Below are 23,733 nucleotides of genomic sequence, written 5' to 3' on the forward strand. Positions count from 1 at the left end.
TTTCTTTCCTCTGCTGAACACAAAGGAAGATATTTAGAAGAATGTCAGTAACCAGACAGTTTCTGGTTCCCATTGACTTCCATAGTTGGAAAAATATATACTATGGAAGTCAATGGGAACCAGAAACTGTTTGGCAGTAAGGTACTGCGCCCAAACTAGAAATACAACTTGTTCCGATTTTTGGCTTTTGTTTTTTTGGGCATTTTTACAGTCCACCAGGTTTTGAAAATATATATTTTATATAAAATATGAATAATTAAATCTTTAACATTGTACATTTTCACAAACTCAAACTTCTATAACTTTTTTTCTGTTTAACTTTCTAAATGTATTTCACTTCTACAAAAATCTGCCAAATGTCTTCTTTAAAACAAGACCAATCTTACATCTATATTCCAAAGCATTCCTAAATTACAAGCATTTAAGTTTGGAATGTGCATTTTCATGTCTATTAAAAAAAGTGGGGCGCCGCTTAAGGGGTTAAATGCTTAAAATCAGCATTATAGACAAATATATCATATGTGAAATGTGAAAACCTCTAACATTTGTTTTGTTTAATAAATTTGATTATTTGACTTTAAAAATACTATTAATTAAAAGTCTTTAGGTTGTCCCAGGTTTGAATGTGACATTATAATATGCTGTTAGATTGCAATTTAGTGTCTTGTTTACTGCTATATTGATATTGATCAGTATAGAGTATTGATTTTGATGCGTGCGGAGACGGCGCATGTTTACGATGAAGATGATAGATCCGAATTCCTCCTTTCATTCCTGTGCCAGCATACCAGAGAGAGAGGAATGTGTTAAGGAGGTCACCATGGGTCAACAAGTATTTGCGGGACCTTGTTCTGGAGGTGATGTCCAGCCTCTCAGGTTCATGGGAGCTAAAGGTCAGAGGTCACCCAGAGGGCTCTGTTAGTTATGGGTCAGCTCATGATCTCTCTGTGAATAGGAGCAGAGAAAGAAGTGATGAGAACACTGATAGCTCAACTTATCTTTAGTTCTCCTCTCCTTCAGTGCTGCTTTATGATTGTATGTTTCTTTCCCACACAAGTACAAATCCTGCAATTCGGCGGTCAGACAAACATTGAAATATTTAGCAACATAAGCTTACTGAATAGCAAATACACACGCACACAGAATTTATATAGTCGTACAGACGCTCTTCATTCTCACAAGGACAAATAAACCCAACTCATAAATGTGGGGACGGAGCAAAATAAAATCCTTCCCTTGGCATCTCGGTGAGCGCTTAATTAAAGCCGTTCCCAAGTGTCCTGCCAATTTGGAAACCCCTTCATTTAGTAAACAAAGATCTCCAAGCAAAATGTGGTGGAAAAAATGTTGTTGTCTGGTAACAGAATGAATATATAAATCCGAGACACACTTTTAGATACATTTAATTAAGTGATTTGTAGTCTTATTATATTTTTTAGCTTGTTTTTGTTTTTGGACAATTAAAAAAAAACTGTTGGCAAGTCCACACTGTTGAATTATATTGAGTGCTGCTAATGCTGGGTACACACCAAAATATTTTTTACATCTTATAAGATTTTCAAAATGTGATTATGTTGACCACAAACATGAGGACAAAAAATCCTAGATTTAACCGTGTGTGGTGTGTGCCATGATGTGACAAAGACAGCACACACACACCAACAGATTTTCAACCAGAGTCTCAACTGTGAACATGTAATCTCGCGAGACTTCAGAATAAGCATGACAGGAAGAAATCGCGATGATAGTGTTTGGAATGATTTTCACAGAAAATTCACAGGGAAAAAACCATTGTAGCCAGCATTATACAGAACCTTTTATACAGAAATATTTTAATTCTTTATTGTCTTTATTTTTGAAATAGTTCTTTAATTCCTCTATAGAACCTCACTGAACCCTTAACATTCAACTGTGTGTGTGTGTGTGTGTGTGTGTGTGTGTGTGTGTGTGTGTGTGTGTGTGTGTGTGTGTGTGTGTGTGTGTGCGTGCGTGTGTGTGCGTGCGTGTGTGTGCGTGTACGTGTGTGTGTGTGTGTGTGTGTGTGTGCGTGTGTGTGTGTGTGTGTCCTCTTTCTGATTGGATATTGTTTAGTTTCACGTGATCATCTCCAGAGTGTGCGCGGGTTTGTCCTCGGGGTTCTCCCAAAATCAGCCCGATTATCTTTTAGTGTGTACCCAGCATAAGCCAAACAGGTTAAGGTTTTTGCGAATGTGAAACCTGTACCTGCTGGTCTGGTCTGAGCGTGTGAAGGTGTGGAGAAAAATATGCCCCTTCCCCCTATTTGTGGGGTGCTGATCATGTGCACAGACTCATGACACGTCTTCTTCAGAACTCTGCTCAGGTTTCCTCTCTGACCGTAACGCCACAAGCGTGTCAGAGGTTCACTATGTGTTCCTGCAACAAGCAAAACATGTGTAGCATCAGTCTCACTTTAACTCCAAAGCAGAAGCTGTTGCTGACTGGATGTTGTGACGGACAATAAGGCCAGAAACAGACTCAAGTTGATATATGCTGGCATCAGGGCTGTAGGACTCGAGTCCGGACTCGGACTTGTCTCGTTCTCGGCCACTGGTCTTGCCAAATATGGCTTTTGGTCTCGACCGAGTCCAGGTGTCTTTATTATGTCCCAGTAACGTATTATTGTACATGCACCCGCAGATTGTAGTGCCCGTTATTGACAATTACGACCTGCGCTGTGTTTGATTTATTTTCTACTATTTGCTACGGTAATACCGGCGCATAGATGAAATAACAGATCTGGCTATTCACTGCCGATCATAATATCAAATTGCTATATGGACTCGTGACTGTGAATATTAAAGACTGCTATCAAAGTCTGGTTGTTCAGCGAGTCTCTGTGAATGAGAGACGCAGGTTCATACTACACACACTCAAGTACACGTTCATATTCAGCATTTCATCGTCAGATACGCTCAGAAACCTGTCAAAATAAAAGTTCGGTTTAATGTGAAGAAATGATATATTTTACTGGAGTGAAGCTATATTGTCATTTAGTTGCTGAAATGCTCAGTACTAGTACCTAGCAGTGGTAATGGTAGTGGGTTGGTGTGTGTGTATCAGTTCTAACACTGCTATATGAGGTATCGTATCACCGTATGTCATCATTCTGTTTTCTTTAGATTAGAAGATTATATGATATCAAGGGGAATGTCTAAAATCCTGGGTGTTGTGACACTGTTTTTGCTTTTAGATCAACAAATAAATGTTTGTCTTGATAATGTCATGCATTAGACTTTTTTTTCCTGTCCTGGACTTGGTTTTAACTCGGACTCGAACCTTTTTGGACTCGGTCTTGACTCGGACTCGACTAAGGTGGTCTTGACTACAGCCCTGGCTGGCATGCATTCTTGCTTTATTGTGGCAGTAAAAAGCATTGTACTCAAGGGGGCGATAGAGATACCTTGGTATGTTATTAACTAGGACGTTTTACGTGTTCACTCCTGTTCAAAAAGTTGGAGTCAATAATATACGTATTTTGTAAAGATTTTTTTTTTTTCAAATGACAGTACAGACATTTATAATGTTACAGGAGATTTATATTTTTAACCAATGCTAAACGTTCTATTCATCATAGAATCCCGAGAAGAAAAAATATATATCACAAAATATTAAACAGCACAACTGTTTCAACAATAATAAATGTTTCTTAACCAAATCATCATATTTGATTTCTGAAGGATCATGTGACACTGAAGACTGAAAGTTCAGCTTAACCCTCATGGGAATAATTGTAAAATATATTAAATTGGAAAACAGTTTAAAATTTTAATAATATTTCACACTCAAAGTATTACTTTTTACAGTATTTTTGATGCAGCCTTGGTGAACATGAGACTTCTTACTGACTCCAAACTTTTGATGTTTGTCTCATTTCTGTGGACAAATGTGTGTCAGTTCATCTGAAAGTGAAATTATTAAATTAGTTTGAAGCATTTAACCTATTTGCATGATGCTGTTTGATCAGATTTGGCTAGTTTTGATAAATGCAGAAGCTGTTTGTCAGAATATGTGTCTTGTTAGGCTTTATCTCAGCAGTCGGGCGCTTGGCCCTGTGAATTATTTACGGCGTGGAGGGCCGCCGACTGCAGTGCTGAGGATAAAGGTTGGATCATCTGTGTGTTTTATGAGAGCGGAGCTGTTATTAGATGTGGATGTATGGAGGTTTTCTAGAACAATTGGGCCTCTGTGTCTCGGGCTGAAAGTGTAATCATTAATTATACACACTGTATTTACGGCCTGAATTTGTTTGCTATTCCCAATGTGAAAGTCAAACAACCTGATTGATTTTACCATGCAGACGTGTTTTGAAGTTAGACGGACACTGGTCAGTCTCTTGTAAATGGAGATTTTCTCTTTGATTAGATACATTTACACAAACGACATGCTGGGTTACATGCTCATAAATTCAGATCTTTGACTTCCAGAAAATAGAAAAACAGCTACTAAAAAATACCATGTAATTGCCTCATTTTTTAGACATGAACCATGCTAATTCTATGGTATTATTTAAGTAGTCTACCTGCAGATCTCTCAGCCCCTAATTTTTCTCTGCCTGTGGGCTGTGTGTTAACCCCTTAATCGCCCCCTTTTTTTTAATAGACATGAAAATGCACATTCCGAACTTAAATGGTTGTAATTCAAGAATGCTTTGGAATATAGATGTAAGATTGGACTTGTTTTAAAAAAGACATTTGACAGATTTTTAGAAGTTAAATAAATTAAGAAAGTTAAACAGAAAAAAAGTTATAGAAGTTTGAGTTTATGAAAATGTAATGTTAAAATTTTAATTATTCATATTTTATATCAAATATATATTTTCAAAACCTGGTGGACTCTAAAAATGCACAAAAAAAACAAAGCCAAAAATCTGAACAAGTTGTGTTTCTAAATTTTAGGTTGATATCTCTTGAAATGAGCGTTCAGTGAGATGTAGTTTGGGTGCAGTACCACACTTCTCCACTAGTTGACATTACTGCCCATATAAGGGTGTCTCCAATTCAACATGTTGTTTGAGTCTGAACCATTATTTTTTTTACAATTTATGAAGTAGACATCCTATTCAGAAGTAGTATTTGAAGTTTGGCAGATTTTGAAATGAATTCATCCTCTAAGAAACACAGAAGATCACGTGTGTGCATTATAGCTCGCTGACACATCACTAATGCTGAATCTATTATTTTTTTCTTTATATTTAAAACATTTTCAGACCTTTTTTTCTAAAAGAATTTAATGGATGCTATCTTTTGAACTCTTGGCATGAACACAAACTGAGGTTTCTACCATTCTTTCAAGATTTTTCATGTTCATCACTATTTCAAAATAAAGGTCTGAACACGCCTTAGGAGTATGCAAATTAATAAAGTACGGCTCCTCTGTAATTTATTTAGAAAATCAGTCACCAAATATGTAAACTAGAGATTGTAAGCTTTCAAATGATATATAGTTTGTCAAGATTAGTTTAGGTTTAGTATAGGATATTACTGTTTTAACCCCCTGAGGTCGGCAAACGCGCGGGCGCGTTTTGCTCGTTTTTTTTTACATAGCAGCAAAATAGACCTAAAATACTCCGTCGGTTTTGGTCATACAGACTTAAGAAATATGAAAAAATTAGCTGTTAAATGTCTACTTTTTTATGTGTCCACTTACAATCGAAATAAAACATTGTGCTTTTGTAAAATAAAGAAAGTAAACAGGGAGTGCTTTATGCCTCTCCGTCTCCGTGAACTTTTTTTCTGAAGCACTTCTCTAAACTCAAATAAAACTCAGCGAATACTATTCACTCAGACATGAGCTATATATCTCTATAATCATTTAAGTGTGTAGTTTTAAATTATCTAATTCAAATCTAAAACAAATATTCTCTGTTTATGTAATCTATATAAAAAGAGCGAGAGATCAGCTGTGCTCATTATCTTTCTGGCACCTCATTACTCCGCTAATGTGACACGCCCATCGAGAGCGCGCGCGCTATTCAAACACAGATAATCTGGAGCAACACATGCAAACCAGTCAACGCCCACAACAGCTGGAGAACACACTCGCTGTGAGGAATAGCTCTGCTAATAATATCGTGATTATCCTGGAAATTTTACCTCAAACGTGCTGGAGTAGCCGAACAACGAACCCAGCTGCAGATCATCAGTAAGTGCTTTGTTCTAATCGCGATATGAACTGGTGTCTGTAATCCGCAAAAGACTGTTTAAATTTGAATCGCGTTTCTGTGTTTGAATGAATGAACGGCACATGTGCATGCGTTTGTTTACTAACGTTACAGCTCGCGCGTGTCTGTGTGTGTGAATGAAATATCTATTGCCTACTGAGATGAGTAAAAATCGACTGAATACGTTGAAATAAAATGTCTTTGTATAAGCAACGTTTTAAACTGCAAATTAACATTTATGCCCTAATATAGGCTATATTATAAAAGACGATATGTTACAGACGAAATATGAAAGAAGTTTGTACTGCCACATCAAAACCTAATTTCCAAGGTGCAAACAAAATCTTAAAAGGTCAATATAAGCCTTCTCTTTAAATTATTTGTGTGTTTTATTAGTGACAAATTTGGGGAGAGGATAGCCTACATAATCCAAAACTTTCTGAAAATACGAATGAGAATTAACTGCACAATTACTAGAAATGTTTACCTTGGATATTATACAATTTGCAAGCATTACACAGTTTGTGGAAAAATACACTTTTTTTTCAAGATGTTTCCAACTCTGAACCAATTCTGTAGATGTGTGTGTGTGTGTATGTATGTATGTGTATGTATATATATATATATATATATATATATATATATATATATATATATATATATATATATATATATGTGTGTGTGTGTGTTGTCTTTGCATTCTGTGTGGCTCAGTGACACACTCAGTGAAAGGCTCATTAGTATGCAGCATTAGCAGCTCTTCTTTGTCTCCTCAGGTGTGAATGAGGACATTATTCATGACCTTCTTGGATCATTCACGCCCCCCTGCATATTGCCTTTCCAAACAAAAAGTGTCTTACAAAATTTAAATCAATCTATTGTTTAATGTGAACGATTAGCCCGGATGATTTTCAGATCATTTTGAAGTAAATACTCTAGCCGACAACATCCATTAGTCAACAGTATTGTGGGAATATGTGAAGTTGGTCGTTTGTGGTCTTATATCAGAACATTTAAGTTTGAGTTTTTTGAATAACCACGCATAAATAATATTCTCTCAAAAATGCAAACATGTACATACATGTTGCTCACATATTATGATAGCCATGTTCGTGCTAAATAGAGTGTAATTACACCTTTGCCATTAATATGTTTATAAGCAACTGAAAAAAATAAAAATATCAGGGCATTTCAAAACATCTCAAGGACCCCAAAAACACCTTAGACTCCAGAGGGTATGTAATGTATGTAATGGCTGCGGTGCCAATATAAGGGGTTAATGTGTGTGTTTGTCTACACTAGAGAAAACAGTGTTTTCCTCCTTCACACTTCTGGCATGTGGTTAGCTGGATATTCTGGTCTAGGCAGGTCTAGCTGGCTGATCTGCTGGTCTTTAATATTGTGTATGGGTCAGTGGATGTGTTGGCCCTGAAGTCTTTAGTCGGTAAGGCTAGTCAGACTTCTTTGGCAAAAGTTGGATTTGTAATGAAGGACCCCGAAGATAATGATCGTCTTGTGAGGGGACAATATAAAGTTCAATTATTTAGAAATTAAATTATATTGTAATTTAAACATAAAGAAAGCTGTATATTTGCATGCATAAACTTATGTGTGTGAAAAATATCAATTTCGATATTTTGAAATTATATGATATAGATTTTATTTATATATATATATATATATATATATATAATTGCAAAAAAAATCATTTATTTGTGTATATATATATATATGTGTGTATATAAAGAATCTCAAGAAAACTTGCAGCTTTGTGTGTGTGCGTGTGTGTGTGTGTGTCTGTGTGTGTGTTTGTGTGTGTGTGTGTGTGTTTGTGTGACTTTCATAGCTGCATGTTTTTCCTGATATTTTTACTATATATATATATATATTAAAGGAAACTGTTTTCCCATATACTAATTATTAATAGTAAAATATTATCAATTTAAAAGATCATTACTATATCAATTAACATTGCAAATAAAAAGATACTTTGAATATATGCACATTTCAAAGAAAAATTAACTAAAAATGTATTTAAAAATCATAAAACTGTATGCGTATTTCTTTTTTCTTAGTGGTAGGATATGTTTTGTTAAATATTTTTCCAGTCTGAAAGCCTCTGCCTGAGAGGATAGTGAGAGAGAGGGAAACCCAGAGGAGGAAGAGGAGCGGCGGGTCCGGTCGCCCGTGCGCGGTTGCCGTGCGACTGGAGGGGAGGGGCAAAGATCACAGGGAGAGGTTGGGGGCTGGGTTAAGGTCATATTACACCAGCGCTCTAGTTGTTTGTAATCCTAAACTTTCAATCCTACAGTCAGTGTATGTGTGTGTGCTTTCTCTGGACAACTGTCACCCAGACATCAGGGGAACGCCTGGTCTGACACTCTGCAAGACTGACTTCAGCGAATGTGGTTGTATCGCCCATGTGTGTTGAAGTCCCAGGTGAGTGACAAACACTCTCGCGTAGTGACGTTGGAAAGTCAGGAAGAGTATCCGGTGGTGGCTGTCCTCAGCGGCAGGGAGATAACACGGTGCACGGCTACAGACGCACCTGATCCTGTTACCGGCTAATGAAGAAGGAAAAGAACATCATGCTGGGGAAGTCTTCAATCCAGGTGTTTTTAGACACAATGTCACATGGGTGTAAGATGATCACTCGCTTGTGATAATAGGAGTGTTTAAAAGTACTAAAGCTGAATGTTAAAGCCTGATTTTCTTCAGCTGCAACCCAAAAAATGGTGTTATTGTCACAGTGGTGTGGCTTTTAAACCGGACCCGGTCTTCTTGGTGGACTTCAAGCTTCAGTCGGGGGAAGACCAGCGATTTTCCAGCCGGCTGCTTGAGTTAATGACTTGTGGATTGCAGGACTCGTGTTGGGATTTCCAGGACTCACATCGGAGGTTCTTTCTATCCAGCGAACAAAAAAGACCGGTTGCAACGACACCTGTGGATGTGGACCAGCGAATTCATTTTGAGTTCATTTTGTGAACATCATTTTCTTTTATTTTTAGAGCCTCATGGATTTAAACCCCTTCATGATCCTTACGTATAAACCGTGTGATGTAGTTTTGATTCCAGACTTGTGAGAAACACTTGGCTTAACTCTTTTGAGTTTTTTTTTTAAGTGACCTCGACCTTTTTGGCTAGTTTTTACGAGGGTATGATGAGGGACAAGCGTTCTGGGTCTTTTAGGAGGGACAGAGACTCTAAGACAGAGAAGGCCGCCCCGATCTCTCGTGCTCTCAGCTGGCTGAGCGTGTCCTCGCTGTCACAGCAAACCCGTAAACTGTTCCGCAGCCAGAACAACCTCCATAGACACTCCCAAACTCCTCACGGAGGGGATGGAGACGCTGACGACTGGGTGTACGAACCCCAGCACTACACAGGTGAGGAGACACGGCTTCACGGCACTCGATTCTGTGGTCAGAAAGGCTCCTCTTTAATGTCATGTAAAATTAGTAGAAAAATAGACGATAATGTATACGGAAAGTGTTATTTTACATCCCTTTTTGCCATTTTTAAATAGTAGTCTCTATATTAACGTCAGTAAAATCTACATGAATAATAAATATTAAATATTTTGGTTTTAAACGCTTTAAATGCATTAGAGCGCTTCAGTTTCATTTGGAATTACTTGTAATTGTTTTATTCTTATGTAGGACTGAGAATGTTGAGATGAGATGTTCATTTATTTATTTATATTAAAATCAGGGCTGTGAAACGATTAATCGCGATTATTATATACAAGGAAAATATCTGAACGAACCTTTTAAGCTTCAAGTGTATTTCTAAAAAGGATAGTAAGTGTATACTGTGCTTATATAAATAAAAAATGCAATTAATGTGTTTTTTTTAAATATATTTAATATAAATCTATTTAATATTTATATTAGGGCTGTTAAACAATTAATCGCGATTAATCGCATCCAAAATAAAATTTGTTTTACATAATAAATGTGTGTATTGTGTATAATTATTTTGTATATATAAATACACACACACATGCTTGTATATATTTAAGAAATATTTGCATGTACTGTTTATAGATTTATATTATATATAAATATTTTATATATAAATAACACATTTTTATTAAATATATATATGCACGTGTGTATTTATAGCCTATATACAAAATAATTATACACAGTACACACATTTATTATGTAAACACAAATTTTATTTTGGATGCGATTAATCGTTTAACAGCCCTAATTAAAATATTAAATAGATTTATATTAAATATATTAAAATAAACATATTCATTGCCTTTTTTAATTGATATAAGCACAGTATACACTTACTGTCCTTTTTAGAAATATACTTGACGCTTAAAAGGTTCGTTCAGATATTTTCCTCTGGTATATAATACAGTAGTGATCAGTTTGCTGCATGGGATGTCTAGCTCAACGGCTGAAAGATTCCTCTATTGTCTTTGGATTTATTGTTCTTCAGGAAGTGAGAGAGTGAGTTGTTTACAATGAGGGAGAACTGAGGCCACTGTCTTTTTTATTGCGGGTCGGTCTTTGTTTGAGCCGTTAACACGTCCTCCTTATCGACAGGTTAAGTGAGGTCTAGGGCTGGACTGGAGACAGTTGACCGGACGGCTTTGAGTTCAGAAATGGGAAGAGAGTGCTAAAAAAACGGATATAGCGACTTACACGTCTGCGTAAATGGGTGATGTCACCGACTGGTGGCGATTCGGGTGTAAGAGCCAATGTGTGTGTGTGCGCGCGGAAGCAGGGGAAAGTTGTAGTCGCTCCGTCAGACACAGCTGTTCACCCCTAATACTGAATGTCTTAATAATGCTCTTTCGGTTAATGGACTGAATTACCTTTTATTTATTTATAATTACCTTTTAAATTAAAGTAGCATCTGCATGAAAGTTGAGTTGAGGTAAGTAAAGCAAACTTATTTGGATTCCAGTGTTTTTAGCTGAGATTTGTTATTATAATTGGTTCTTTATGTGTTAAAATATGAAGTTTGTATGAAAATCAATTAAAACGTTCAGGTGTTAATCGTTCCAGGGTGAAACTGATGTTCAAAAGCTGATGAAAAGAACGTTAATCTCATGCATATCTCTTTGTGTTGGCCTAAATGTCCAGTGGCACATACTTTGCTTTGTAAATCTAATGACAAATCTGCCACTCCTCATGAAAGCAGAAACTCCACCCTGATATCCCTGAAGACTGTGTGTGTGTGTGTGTGTGTGTGTGTGTGTGTGTGTGTGTGTGTGTGTGTGTGTGTAACTCTATGCTGGTTCTAATGAGATATTCAGGCTAGAGTAAAGTTACTGTAGGGGTGACGAGTCTTTCCTCCGCTGACTCTGTTAACTCCCACGCTCCTCTATATAACATGACTTTTGACAATCACATGGTTTTTTAGAACAGATTTGCTGATTAATTTTCGTTCCAGCATGTGCATAGTGATGCTTTATCAATGTGGGTTTACAAATACCTGTGCATTTATAGTAGACTTCATTTCTACAGAGTTCTGAATCATTTTGTGTAAAGTCATAAATCAGATTTTATCTATCAAATGACACTCCCTTTTCAGCAACTGGTATAATATGATAAGCAGTGATAGATTGTGACATTCTCTACTCCATTAAAAGCATTTAATTTCCTATATATTTTATATTTATTATGCATGCCGTTTTTTATGAAGTCATATTAATGTAGAGACCAGGCCTACATTTTTAAATCGGAAAATTAAACCATTTTAAGCTTCTTTTTGGTCACACTGTACCATTTAAATGAATCGCAAATCAAAAAGAGAAAAACACTTGTGCCTTTTTCTACACTCTAAAAAATGCTGGGTTGTTTTAACCCAATTTTGGGTCAAATATGGACAAACCCAGCCATTGGGTTAAATTTTTAAATTGCATTTTTGATCCAACGTTTGGGTTTATCCATATTTGACCCAACATTGGGTTAAAACAACCCAGCATTTTTTAGAGTGTATAATATGCATGTATATTACATTTAAAGTCAGCATGAAATGGAAGTGGCAATATTCCCTATATCCCTATATCCCTAAATGTGAAATGGCTTCTTGAACAAGAATAAATGTAGAGCGGGACTTGATTTCGTCCATCGGGAATTGATTGGATTGTAGGAATGTTCTTGTTTGCCACTTCTAGCGATCTCATCTGAGTGACAGGTAGTCCCACCCTCGGGCCGGAAAACACGTCATCAGAAAAGAGGTGCTGTTGCAAGAAGGAGGGAAGCTATTTTGAAAAATCCATGAGGTACACGGATAAATCGCTTATATTAAAGACTGCAGTTTTCTAGCCTGCAAATCCAGACCTAAATATGAAAGATTAATGCTCTGGTGTCGATTAATGAAAATCGGCCAGCTCGAGGGGCGGCTCCAAGCATGCATTTGAAAATCTCACTGCACGCAATTGGCTAACACTACGACCAATCACAGCAATACACGGGGTGACGCATCATCACGTCTCTGTTCCCGCCTCTCGTGTCTATCCTCGGGTTCAAACTTGAGCGGAGCTAACTGGTAGATTATACCTTTGCCGTATCCAGGCGGCAAAACAGCAAAAACTTCCTTCTTGCAAAGGAACGATTCGAGTTCACACTGCCGGCTGAAACGACCCAATTCCGATTTTTTTGCCCCTATGCGACCTGTATCTGATCTTTTCATGACAGTCTGAACGACACAGATCCGATCTTTTCAAATGCGACCCAGGCCACTTGGGGTATGTGGTCCATATCCGATACGTATCCAAGCTTTTGAAATGCAACTTCAGTCTGAACGGCCAGGTCACATGTATCCGACCCGCACATCATTGATACGCTACAAACGTCATAATTGTGCGTTGAAGTAGGCGGGAATGAGAAGATAAACAACAACTATGGCGGACGATGCTGAGACCAGTCAATGGAAGGGAAGCGAGGTTTCTGATTTAATTAATATTTGGGGGGACAGCTCTATTCATTAACTTTAATATGGCTAAACAAGCTCCACTGTTGACATCCATGTTTAGCTACTTCCGCAAACAACAAGTGAAGTCGTTGACCGTTACTCTTCTGCGCATGCGGGTCATTTCTGGGTCATTTCACATTCACGTTCACACAGGAGATCACAAAAGGTCGCATTTAATTGGAAATGTGAACGGCCTTGCAAAATGTTTTAATTTTTTTAAAAATCGGAATTGAGCCTTAAAGGAACACTTCACCCATTTGCATTAGACTTTGTATCTTTAGAAACCCAGTCACATTTTCGAATGGTCATGGTTTATTCCCTTATTTTCCCCTGAGATGGGAGAAATAAGGATTTAAGTGTTCCACTTCCTGCTTTTTATGACGCAAAAATCGTCATTTTGCGTCATAAAAAGCAGGAAGTCCAATTCTTTGAATACGGGTAAGACTACAAACACTAGCTCATCATTTATCCAGTAGAAGGTGCTGTTCCGCATGTTTTCAACCCGCCCATAGAGGGATCTCACTCACAGAATGTACATATAGTGTCAGCCGCTAAGCTAACAGTTTCTTGTTCTGTGGAGAAAGCTGAGTAGTAGCGGTGACCATCCTCTTTTTCCCAGACATGTCCGGCCGTCGAGATCGTCCAAAATGTCTGGGATTCGGCTTTTGCTTTCTACAGTCGCCATTCATTGTTTACATGCACACCTTTTGTTTCAATCTAACTGAACTCATCCCGATCGGTGAATCTGAATGTAGTGTTTACATGAATGCTAAACAAGTGATGGGTTGATGTGCGTTTTAACATTGCTAAGAACATTCCCGCTCCTCCGTGAGAGATACGAGACTGGTGCGTCTCACAGGCGCCGCTCATCAGTAATCCCGCCACCGGCCTCGCGTCGTTCTCCCGCGGCCGTCAGCCTTGTCCCGCTCGCCGTCAGTCTCGTCCCGCTCGCCGTCAGTCTCGTCCCGCTCGCCGTCAGTCTCGTCCCGCTCGCCGTCAGTCTCGTCCCGCTCGCCGTCAGCCTCGTCCCGCTCGCCGCAGTAAACATGATGAATGGCGACTGTAGAACGCTAAAGCCGAATCCCGGACATTTTTGGCGATCTCGAAATCCCGGGCAGACTCGTCACGGAGACTCACGAGTAGCATAGCCTTGTTGTTTACTGCGATCTCTTACCGGTAGGCGTGGCTTGAGAGTGGCCTCCTAGGGCAGTGAAGCAAGTGCATTCTGGGAGTTTTTGTCTTTCATCCCCATAAGCCAAAAATACATTTTCTGGCTTTTCTCAGTCTAGAAGGCTCCAAATTCAAAAATAATTTCACATTTCTTCTACATAAATGACCCATTTTAAATACACATTCATCTTTCCAGAGGTGAAGTATCCCTTTAAGCCCTGCAGTGTGAACACAGCCTAAATCTTTCATTGTAGCGCCCAAAGCCGTTTCAAACAACTGGTGTTCATCCACAGCCATCTTGCAATGTTTACTAATGACTAATGTCATCTCATGTCTGGCCCGCCTATATCAGATAACCCGATGTGATTGGTGCAATGAGCATTATTACTCGAGACCAGAGTGAACTCGCTGAGCAAAATCAAATTGTGCTCTCGCGAGATCTCTGGATTTCCAGGTTAGCATTATAAAAATAAAAAAAAAGAATTGTCTGATTTAATGGTGACTTTAATCTCATGACATGCATATGTGCGTGCAGACACACAGTGTTTCCCTGAGGCAGGAAATACACTCCTTTTCCATAGCAGAAAACAATACAGGAAATTTCTCCAAAAGCCCCTAAATTTCAAGTCTATATTACAATCCTGATGTTAACAAGCGTGTAAGCTTCTAAATTTAAAACATGTATTTATTCTTTTGGCACCTATGCTGGTGCACGCAGGCCTAATTAAACTGCCCTAACTGCGGCTCCTGCGCTCTTTATTTAAATGCATCCTATAATTTCGGGCTGTCAGGCCCTTGTAGTTGACCCATAATTTCAGAGTGCGGGTTGCCCGGTGTCAGGATGTTTTTGTCGGTTACTATGGCAATGAATTGACTGATTGTTTGTGTGGCCGTCCTGATTCTCCCTGGGACAGGCTCACATGTCTCAGTCCGAGACGTCTTGGGACACAATCTCTGCTTTGTGGATTAAAGTTGATTTTGTTGAAATGGGTGATGTTGTGTCGGTTTGGTACATTTCAATAAGTTCAAAAACCAGTGCAAAACGTGCATGTATGTACCAATCAGTGTCCCAAGGGATTTTCATACACACTGACTGGATTAAACCTCATGCATTTTGTTTGAATTATAAACATCCAAATAGTCTCTCACTTTATTAATAAAAAATATTTAAAGAATATATGTATTTAATTCTGCTGTAGAGTAAAATAAAAGATGAATTGAGTAAGTTAGGTAAGAGATCTATATTAGGCTGTTATTAGGAGATTCATGTGGATATGTCTCAGTAATATGCAGTCTGTCTGTATAACGATATAAAAGCATGGGCTGCGTCCCAATTCGCCTACTTATACTACGCCCTTAAGTATGTACTCTTTTTGTGAAGGAAAAGTACATACTTTTGAGTGTGTAGCAAAAGAGTAGGCAAGCTTTGGGACACACTACTTCCTCATCTTTAACGGATCATCCTGTCAGTAAACGGCCCTGTCAATCATCTTATCACAGTTAAAATCCTCCATTCAATCTGATTTAATTTCCTTCCGTTTCGGAGAGAAATGTAGTCGCACGTTCATCTGCAGTCGTGGGTCTGTCATGCGAAGACTCTCCTTGTGTGTTTGCAATTTGAATGTAATGATGCATTTAGAAGTTAATGGCTAAACGTATCTTTACAAAAGTTCACAATGCCGCTGCAGATGCAATAGAATATAATGTAGACCACATTGAATATTTTTTTTTTCCGTCAGGTTAGATACTGATAATTAATCACTCAAACCCCTTTATCTAAACCTCTCTACATAACCGCCGGACTCTGCTGTAGTCTGTAGTTTTTTAACACTTTTCACTCGTGTGGGCAATATCAGCCGTTAGCGTGCGCATCGATATTCACATTTGATGTATTTTTGTTGAAATAACTGTTTCTTCATAGTTTTCTAATCAGTTATGTACATTAGGGTTTTATGTTACATTTAATGTTGTTAAATTAATGTTTATTGTATTTTTAAATTTCATGGTGTTACCATGGTGTTACCATGATGGTGTTTAATGTTTGTGTGAATGACACTGTGCAGCTTCTATATATTAATATTAGGCTAACTCTCTTGTGGACGAGCTCTTTATGATGAGCTTTGATTGATCATGTGACTCTCATCACCGCTGTGATTGTTGGTTGTCAGTGTATGGTACAAAACAGATATTAATACTTCAGTAGGTCGGCAAATTAACATTATATCAGATAATGAAATACAGTTTATAACTGTAAATTTAAAATGAAGTCTGTAAAACCTAAAATGTTGCTACCATATTTAATACGGTAACTTACTGGCAACCACAGCTGCCGGTATTTTACCGTAAATTTAACAGATTTTTTTTTTTACAGTGAAAATTTCTTCAGGTGTATCAATCACACTCATAAAATCTCGGAAGCTCAGTTATTTAGTACTTCGTTTCCTTCCAAGGTATTATGACATTATCACAAGAATCTGTTTGTCGAGTTAAGATTATTAATCAGATTATGTGAATGTCACTCGTTATTAATACAAGATGACTTTGATGACTTTGGTTGGACTACAGCATTTAAATCTAACTCTTTTCCTTCTCTCTCTGTTCCCATGTGCTGTTTGTGACGGGCGGCTCTCTGTGACTCTCAGGTAAGTGAACCTCAGTCTCTGTACCGCAGTAAATAACAGTAATTATTAATCATACAGAATAAATACTCCAGCAAATGAGCTTCTGCAATGGCATTGGTAACTGAAAATGTATACATTGGTGTGATGGCACGCCACTAGGTGTCAGTATTACACATTTACTCATTTGGCAAACTCTTTTATTGGTGGTGCATTGTAATGTAATGTGCATTTTTGTGTGTTTTATTTAAGAGCAGGTAAACATCATAACTGTGCTCCTTCCTCAGTGTGCTCATTTTTACTTCTTTCACATACTATTGGAATTATCATAAAAATGACTTGCCTCAAGTTGTAATTAGGAATTTTGGAAATTATTTTGATACCTAAATTTCCGAGTGTGGTTGACCCATTATCTTTAAATATGGTGCAGAAATTGTTATTTTGTCATACAATATCTTTGTATTTACATTTCTACACTTAAGGAACGTTTTTGTTAGCTAGTTTACAATAGCTAGTATTACAATTGATAATGTTGACCCAGTCTTTTACAATAGGGTGTATATGTGCTACTGGCACACATCAATACAAACTATTATTAGAGCATGTCATTGAATAACGTACCAAAATACAACATGCATGCATGAACAAGATCATCACAGTCACAGTGACAGATGACATATATTTATTCATGGGCTCCACAGATACACATATAAACATTTCTCATTCATGCCTGTGGGACTTATTCGAACTGTGTGCGGTGTGTTTGGGCTTTTAGTGAGCATTGATTTCTCCTCTTGCCAAACTCTGTTGTTGTGGTTTATATCGCTGTCTGTCAGTATTTAGCTCATTAGCTGCGTAGTCTTTGTACTGTCAATTCTTACCATTGGAGAGAAGGTTCTACTAAACCTCGTGTATAACTTTAATCCTAAATGCATTTGAACATACTTTCCCCCCCGAATGAGACTCCTTTAGCTCATCAGTTGTCTCTGTCCCAAACAATGTCAGCGTTTTTTTTGTCTGTTCTGTGTCTAGGTCATTTTGCTCTTCCATTGGAAATCAATGAACCCTTATACCATTTCAGTGCTCACTGATTTGAGTCCACCTTCTTAATGATGATGATAGTGATCAAACCTGTACCATATAGGCTACGTTTTCATGTGGACGGCTATTTTCATAAACAGACATTTCACCTCTCTTCGTTTTCAAAAATAACATTGTGCGCACACCTGTCAGTTTTCAGAAAAGTGTTCGTTTACACGAAGCCGTGTATATGCCGTCTAGAGCATGCCAAACCTGTAGGTGGCAGTGTAACGAGAAGCTCAAGCCCACGTTAGACAATCAGAATCCTGAAAATAGTCTCATACTGTGACGCCGGCTGCCTAAAACTCAGTTTTCTCAGTTTACATGCAAACAAAGTTTTCCAAAATCTCCACTCGGGCCGGAGTTTTTAGAAAGAATTGTTTTCAGAGGAGAATTCTCCGTTTGCGTGTAAACGACGGGAATTGTCTCCTATTTCAAAATAACCATATACGTGTAAACATGGCCATAGTGTCCGCTCCTGTAAATGACCAGAGTCTAAGCTGCATCCATCCATCCATCCATCAATGTGCAGTTTAGCTGAGTGTGGCACATGCATGTAAGCACACAGCTGAGAGCAGTGAACGATCTCCATAAAACCACATGTATTTTGGCACACAATCGCAAACAAACAGGACTGTCTGTGAAGGGGGTTGATGCTGAACTGGCGAGCCAGGACCGCTGTTAAGCTGTTGCCGGGTTTGATAACACAGCGACACAGTGTTACGAGGGATTAAGTGATTGTGGTTTATCAAAAACGGGGAAAGCCTGAGCCCTCCTCTGTCCTGGAACTGCTGACTGTCCCAAAACATTGACAAATGCACACACACACACACACACACACACACACACACACACACACACACACGTGCTTGTGTGTGTGTGTGTGTGTGTCTGACACTGTGCTGTAGGGTTTGTGTTTGCTTTTAACAGGACATTAATTAGTTATTATTGTGGGAGCAAATTTTATACCGTGACAATTTTTCTCTTTTATGACCTCAGGATGGTAAAATATATATTGGAGACTTGCTTAAAAAGTAGGTCATTGGGTATTTTTTTGCTATGAATACTGTTTTTATGAATATTAATAGGGCTGGGTTGACGGTATTTCTCATTTTGATGATCTAATATCAATTCTGAAGTCCCAAGATTGGTCTTTTATTTAGTCTATGCTGCTTTTAATCTGTTGATGCGTGAATAAAGCTTCACTAAACATTATTACAACTCCCGCCCAACGATCGCTATTATAGTCACTTCAGCTTCTGATAAGAAAAAAGTCTCGTCTTTCATATTCAAATGTAGTTATGGAAATCTTTAATGTAGCGTGACGGATCACTGTCAGTTCAAGCGGCGCATGAAGCGCACCTGATCATCTCTTCCTCTTTACTAGTTATAATAACACAAAAAAACATGATTGAACTTCAGAAGGGATGTTGAAAAAACCTGCTTAACAATTTACTGGAATTATCATGTTTCACAATCGCTCAGTCTGTGTTTCAACTTTAAAAGATGTCAATAAAACAGCTTGTAAATGAGTTGAGTTGAGTTGAACTTTATTGTCCAGTCTGTTTTCACAGAAAGGAAATTTATCTTTGACACTGTGACACACATTCACATTAGCTTACTTAAAAACACATCACACATCAACAGCACAAATACAAAATTATACAATTAAACACTGTAAAGAAAAAAAAGTGTGTAGTGTAGTGTTATATTTACCTCAGGAAAGCCATTCATTGAGCATAGCTTGTCAGTTAGCTAAAAATAAAATTACTCTAGTAAGGAGCATTATCATGTTGAATAATCATAATATTTTAATTAACCTGGTAGTGATTTTTTATGATTGAATAAATCTGTCATGATACGTTTTTATGACAGCCACCATTTAAATGTTTATATTTCAACGATAAATTGAAATAGCAGAATAATAATATAATAATAATGGTAACACTTTACAATAAGGTTCATTAGTTATTAATGCATTAACTAACATGAACTAACCATGAGCAATACATTTGTTACTGTATTTGTTAATCTTTGTTAACGTTAGTTAATATAAATAAAGCTGTTCATTGTTAGTTCATGTTAGTTCGCAGTGCATGAACTAATGTGCACAAGATTTTAATAAAGTATTAGTAAATTTAGAAATTAACATTACAAAGATTAATAAATGCTGTATACGTGCAATTCATTATTAGTTCATGTTAACTAACGAACCTTATTGTAAAGTGTTACCATAATAATAATAATATAATATATTCAAAGCTGAATTTTCATCATTTTCAGTGTCACATGATCCTTCAGAAATCCTAAATAGTACGAAAGAGTGAAAAAATAGTAATGTTTCAAAACTTTTGACTGGCACTGTATCCAAAAGAATCAAGATCAGATTTGAAAGAAATCAAATTGTGAATCAGAATCAAATGATTTGTGATATCGGTGTCAATACCTCCTCCTAAATACTGCATTTGCAGACATAGTGTTCATATGACACACTATATTGTTTCGCATGCTAGCGTCGGGACACGTGTTCAGATGTGGCGCAACGGTTACGGTTGTGTTTTTAAACACACTATGTGCCCTGCGTGTCCATACATGTCTTTAAAAAGTGGAAAATGCAGAGAAGGATTGAGCAAGAAAAGGCAAGGGAGTGAGATAAACACGGAAGAGATGACGGGAAAGGGGGAGTGTGTGTGGTGTGCGGGCGAGAGAGAGAGAGGGAGTGTCGTGAGTTTGCATACAGTGTGTGTTCCCCGTGAGTGTGTGTGTGTATCTGGATATGGGCTCGCTCGCGGGTGTGGGATTGATATCTCCAGGAATCTCGGATGGACGTAGAGCGGGAGACAGGTCATGTCTGGAGGAAGGTGGGACTTTTGGATGTGTGTCTGCATGCATGCTGGATTTTGGTGTGTGTGTGTGTTTAAGAGAATGATTGACAGTAGGGGAATCTTTGCTTGATATTAAAGGGGAAGGAGGGTTTTTGTGGATTGGGAAAATCTCTTCTTGCTTTGGGATTTCCTCTCTTTCTGTTTCCTTTGTTTGTCCCTTTTCCTTTCCTTTTTCTGTAAAAATTTGCCTTTTTTTATGTTCATGTTGATATATATTGCAGTATAAGAATTCAATGACATATTGTTTGTGGTTTTGTTGTTTGTTGGAGTGGATGAATATGTTTTAAAGTGTGTATGTGTGTGTGTGTGTGTGTGTGTGTGTGTGTGTGTGTGTGTGTGTGTGTGTGTGTGTGTGTGTGTGTGTGTGTGTGTGTGTGTGTGTGGTGTGTGTGTGTGTGTGTGTGTGTGTGTGTGTGTGTGTGTGAGTAGTCAGCTGTTGAAAGCACAGTTGCTGTAGACATGTGTCGTGGCCACAGTTCTGTGTGTTGTGGACATCAAAAGTGTGTTCGTCCAGATACCTCACGTTCTCCCTCTGTATGATTTTTCAGAATTAATAAATCGGATGTAAATGATTGGTAACACTTTACAATAAGGTTAATTAGTTAACATTAGTTAACTGCATTAGTTAACATGAACTAACAATGAACTGCACGTATAAAGCATTTATTAATCTTTGTTAATGTTAATTTCAACATTTACTAATACTTTATTAAAATCTTGTTAACATGAGAACTAACATGAACAAACAATGAACAGCTTTATTTATATTATTAACTAACATTAACAAAGATTAATAAATACTGTAACAAATGTATTGCTATTTGTTAGTTCGTGTTAGTTAATACATTAACTAATGTTTAATAAATGAACCTTATTGTAAAGTGTTACCAAATTATTTTTTTAGAGCAGTGGTTTTGCATTATGTTGCGTCTGCTGTCAACAAAAAAATACAAATACTTTTGTATGTTATTAAATTAATATGTTTCAACATCAAATAATTAGTTTGAATAGTTGTTCTATTGTTGTTTTGTCACTTTAAATTCATTTAGACATGACTACTAGATTAAGAAGGATTAAGCATATATCAAAATATTTTTAATTATTAAGTAGAGGGATATATATATATCCCTGTACTTGATAATTAAAAAAATATAATAATATATTACTAAATCCTAATGCAACTAATTTTTTATAATTGTTTACCTTATTTACATTTGACCAACTATTGGCTATTGATGTTTGTTTTTTCTGGCATACACCAATATCATTTTCTGGCATGCAACGATAAATAGCTTTCTGAACTCTTCTACCTAAACGTTGCCCTACTTCTGCAGACTTTTAACGATGAGTGAGTTTCAGACGGAAGAGCAGATCAAGCAGTAAATCTGCCTCATTAGAGAAAGATGCAGGTTTGTTTCTTGCATAACCTTTGACCCACGATGCTGCATCAATGCCAATTTACTGGATTTCTTTCTTTTTTCTTTTTCTTTAAGTTTGAAACCGTGGTCTGGCCAGATTGATTTACTAAATAGATGTTTGGCTTTCTATTTTACTGCAAAAATAAGGAACATAATTCTGGTTGGGAAGTGTAGATTTCAGATTTAACTGTCACTTACTCAAGCCAGTTAAACCAGACGTAGTGTTCATACTGATGGTGTGTGTAGAGAGTTTGTTTGTGTAACGGGTGAACTTTAGCAGTGTATGCGAGTTGTTCATTGTTTAGATATACGACTGAGACCCTGTAGCTGTGCATGGGAGACCTACATAACCCCTGAGTTCAGAGTTAACCTATATATAAACTAGTGCTAAGACATGTTATAGCAGACACGTGACGCAAAACAACATTAGAGACACGGTCACATGCACCACCGCCGGTAGTTGGTCGATTTAGTTTTAATTATTCATGAATATATATAAAAATTGATAGTGTTTTGTTTATTTTGTATCTCTGGAAAATGTTTTTATTTTGGTTTTAATTGACTAAATTGTTCCATCTGTCTTTGATGATGACAGGGAAACTTCATAGATGATCAGAAAAACTGTATAGTCGTTGTACGTAAATCAGACATCAGGCTTCTTGTCTAATTGGGTGGTTCTTTTTACGTTAGTATTCTCAAAATCAGGATTTGGAAAGTTTGCGTTTTCGTTCAGAATTGTGTTCACACTAGCTAAGTTTCCATCCACTTGTCAATCGAATTATCTAAAGTTCGGTAAAAAAAACTCATGCGAATAAAGCTGGTGAAAGTGTGTTTCCATCCAACGGCTTTAAAGCGAATAAAAACCTGTGCGTAATGACGTCACATGCTGTTTTGCGATCAAATTGGTTAATCGAATTGATTTGAGACATTTTAAGGTGTTTACATTCATTTTCGCAATTTCAAGTTTTGCTAGACAAAATGGATTCATTATTTATTCGGCAAATAACGTTTCCATCAGCGTTTATCGCATAAGCCGTATATATCGATCAAGATAAAATCCGATGAGACCGAACGCATTTCATTTGAGTCGATATTCATGAAATTCAATCGAATTTTACTGTTTCCATAAGGCATTTTTCATTCGATATCACTTAATTTGGATAAAAACGTGTGGATGGAAACATAGCTAGTGACATTTATAGTATCAGATCAATTACATTTGTTCTTTTATACTCATATCTTTATTTTTTATTTTTAGTTCAAATAGTTTTCAAACAAAAAAAGTTGTCTTTATAATATTTTAGTTCATATTTTTTATTTATTTATTGTTCTTATTTTATATTCTTTTTACTTTTATTTTAATAATATTGATTACTGTAATTAGATCTTCGCATATGAGAACATTTAACAAGGTTGCAAAAATAAAACACTGAGTTCCAGTG

General features: G+C 37.1%; 1 protein-coding gene across 5 annotated transcripts in view; it reads left to right on the top strand.

Moving 5' to 3' along the window:
* nhsl1b (NHS-like 1b) overlaps nucleotides 1-23,733 on the top strand; it is a 130,380-nt gene that overhangs the window by 48,256 nt on the left and 58,391 nt on the right. Inside the window, exon 1 of one of the 5 annotated variants that reach the window (XM_079639478.1) lies at nucleotides 8,878-9,564. The exons of 3 other annotated variants lie outside the window; for them this stretch is intronic. In XM_079639478.1, the coding sequence (XP_079495604.1) occupies nucleotides 9,339-9,564 (226 nt within the window). In that variant the 5' untranslated portion in view covers nucleotides 8,878-9,338. Of the gene's footprint in view, nucleotides 1-8,877; nucleotides 9,565-20,720; nucleotides 20,850-23,733 lie in introns of those variants that run through there. One more of the 5 variants, XM_079639480.1, reaches the window with a different exon arrangement.

Source organism: Phoxinus phoxinus, assembly GCF_949152265.1.
Source record: "Phoxinus phoxinus genome assembly, chromosome: 16".
NCBI classification, from domain to species: domain Eukaryota; kingdom Metazoa; phylum Chordata; class Actinopteri; order Cypriniformes; family Leuciscidae; genus Phoxinus; species Phoxinus phoxinus.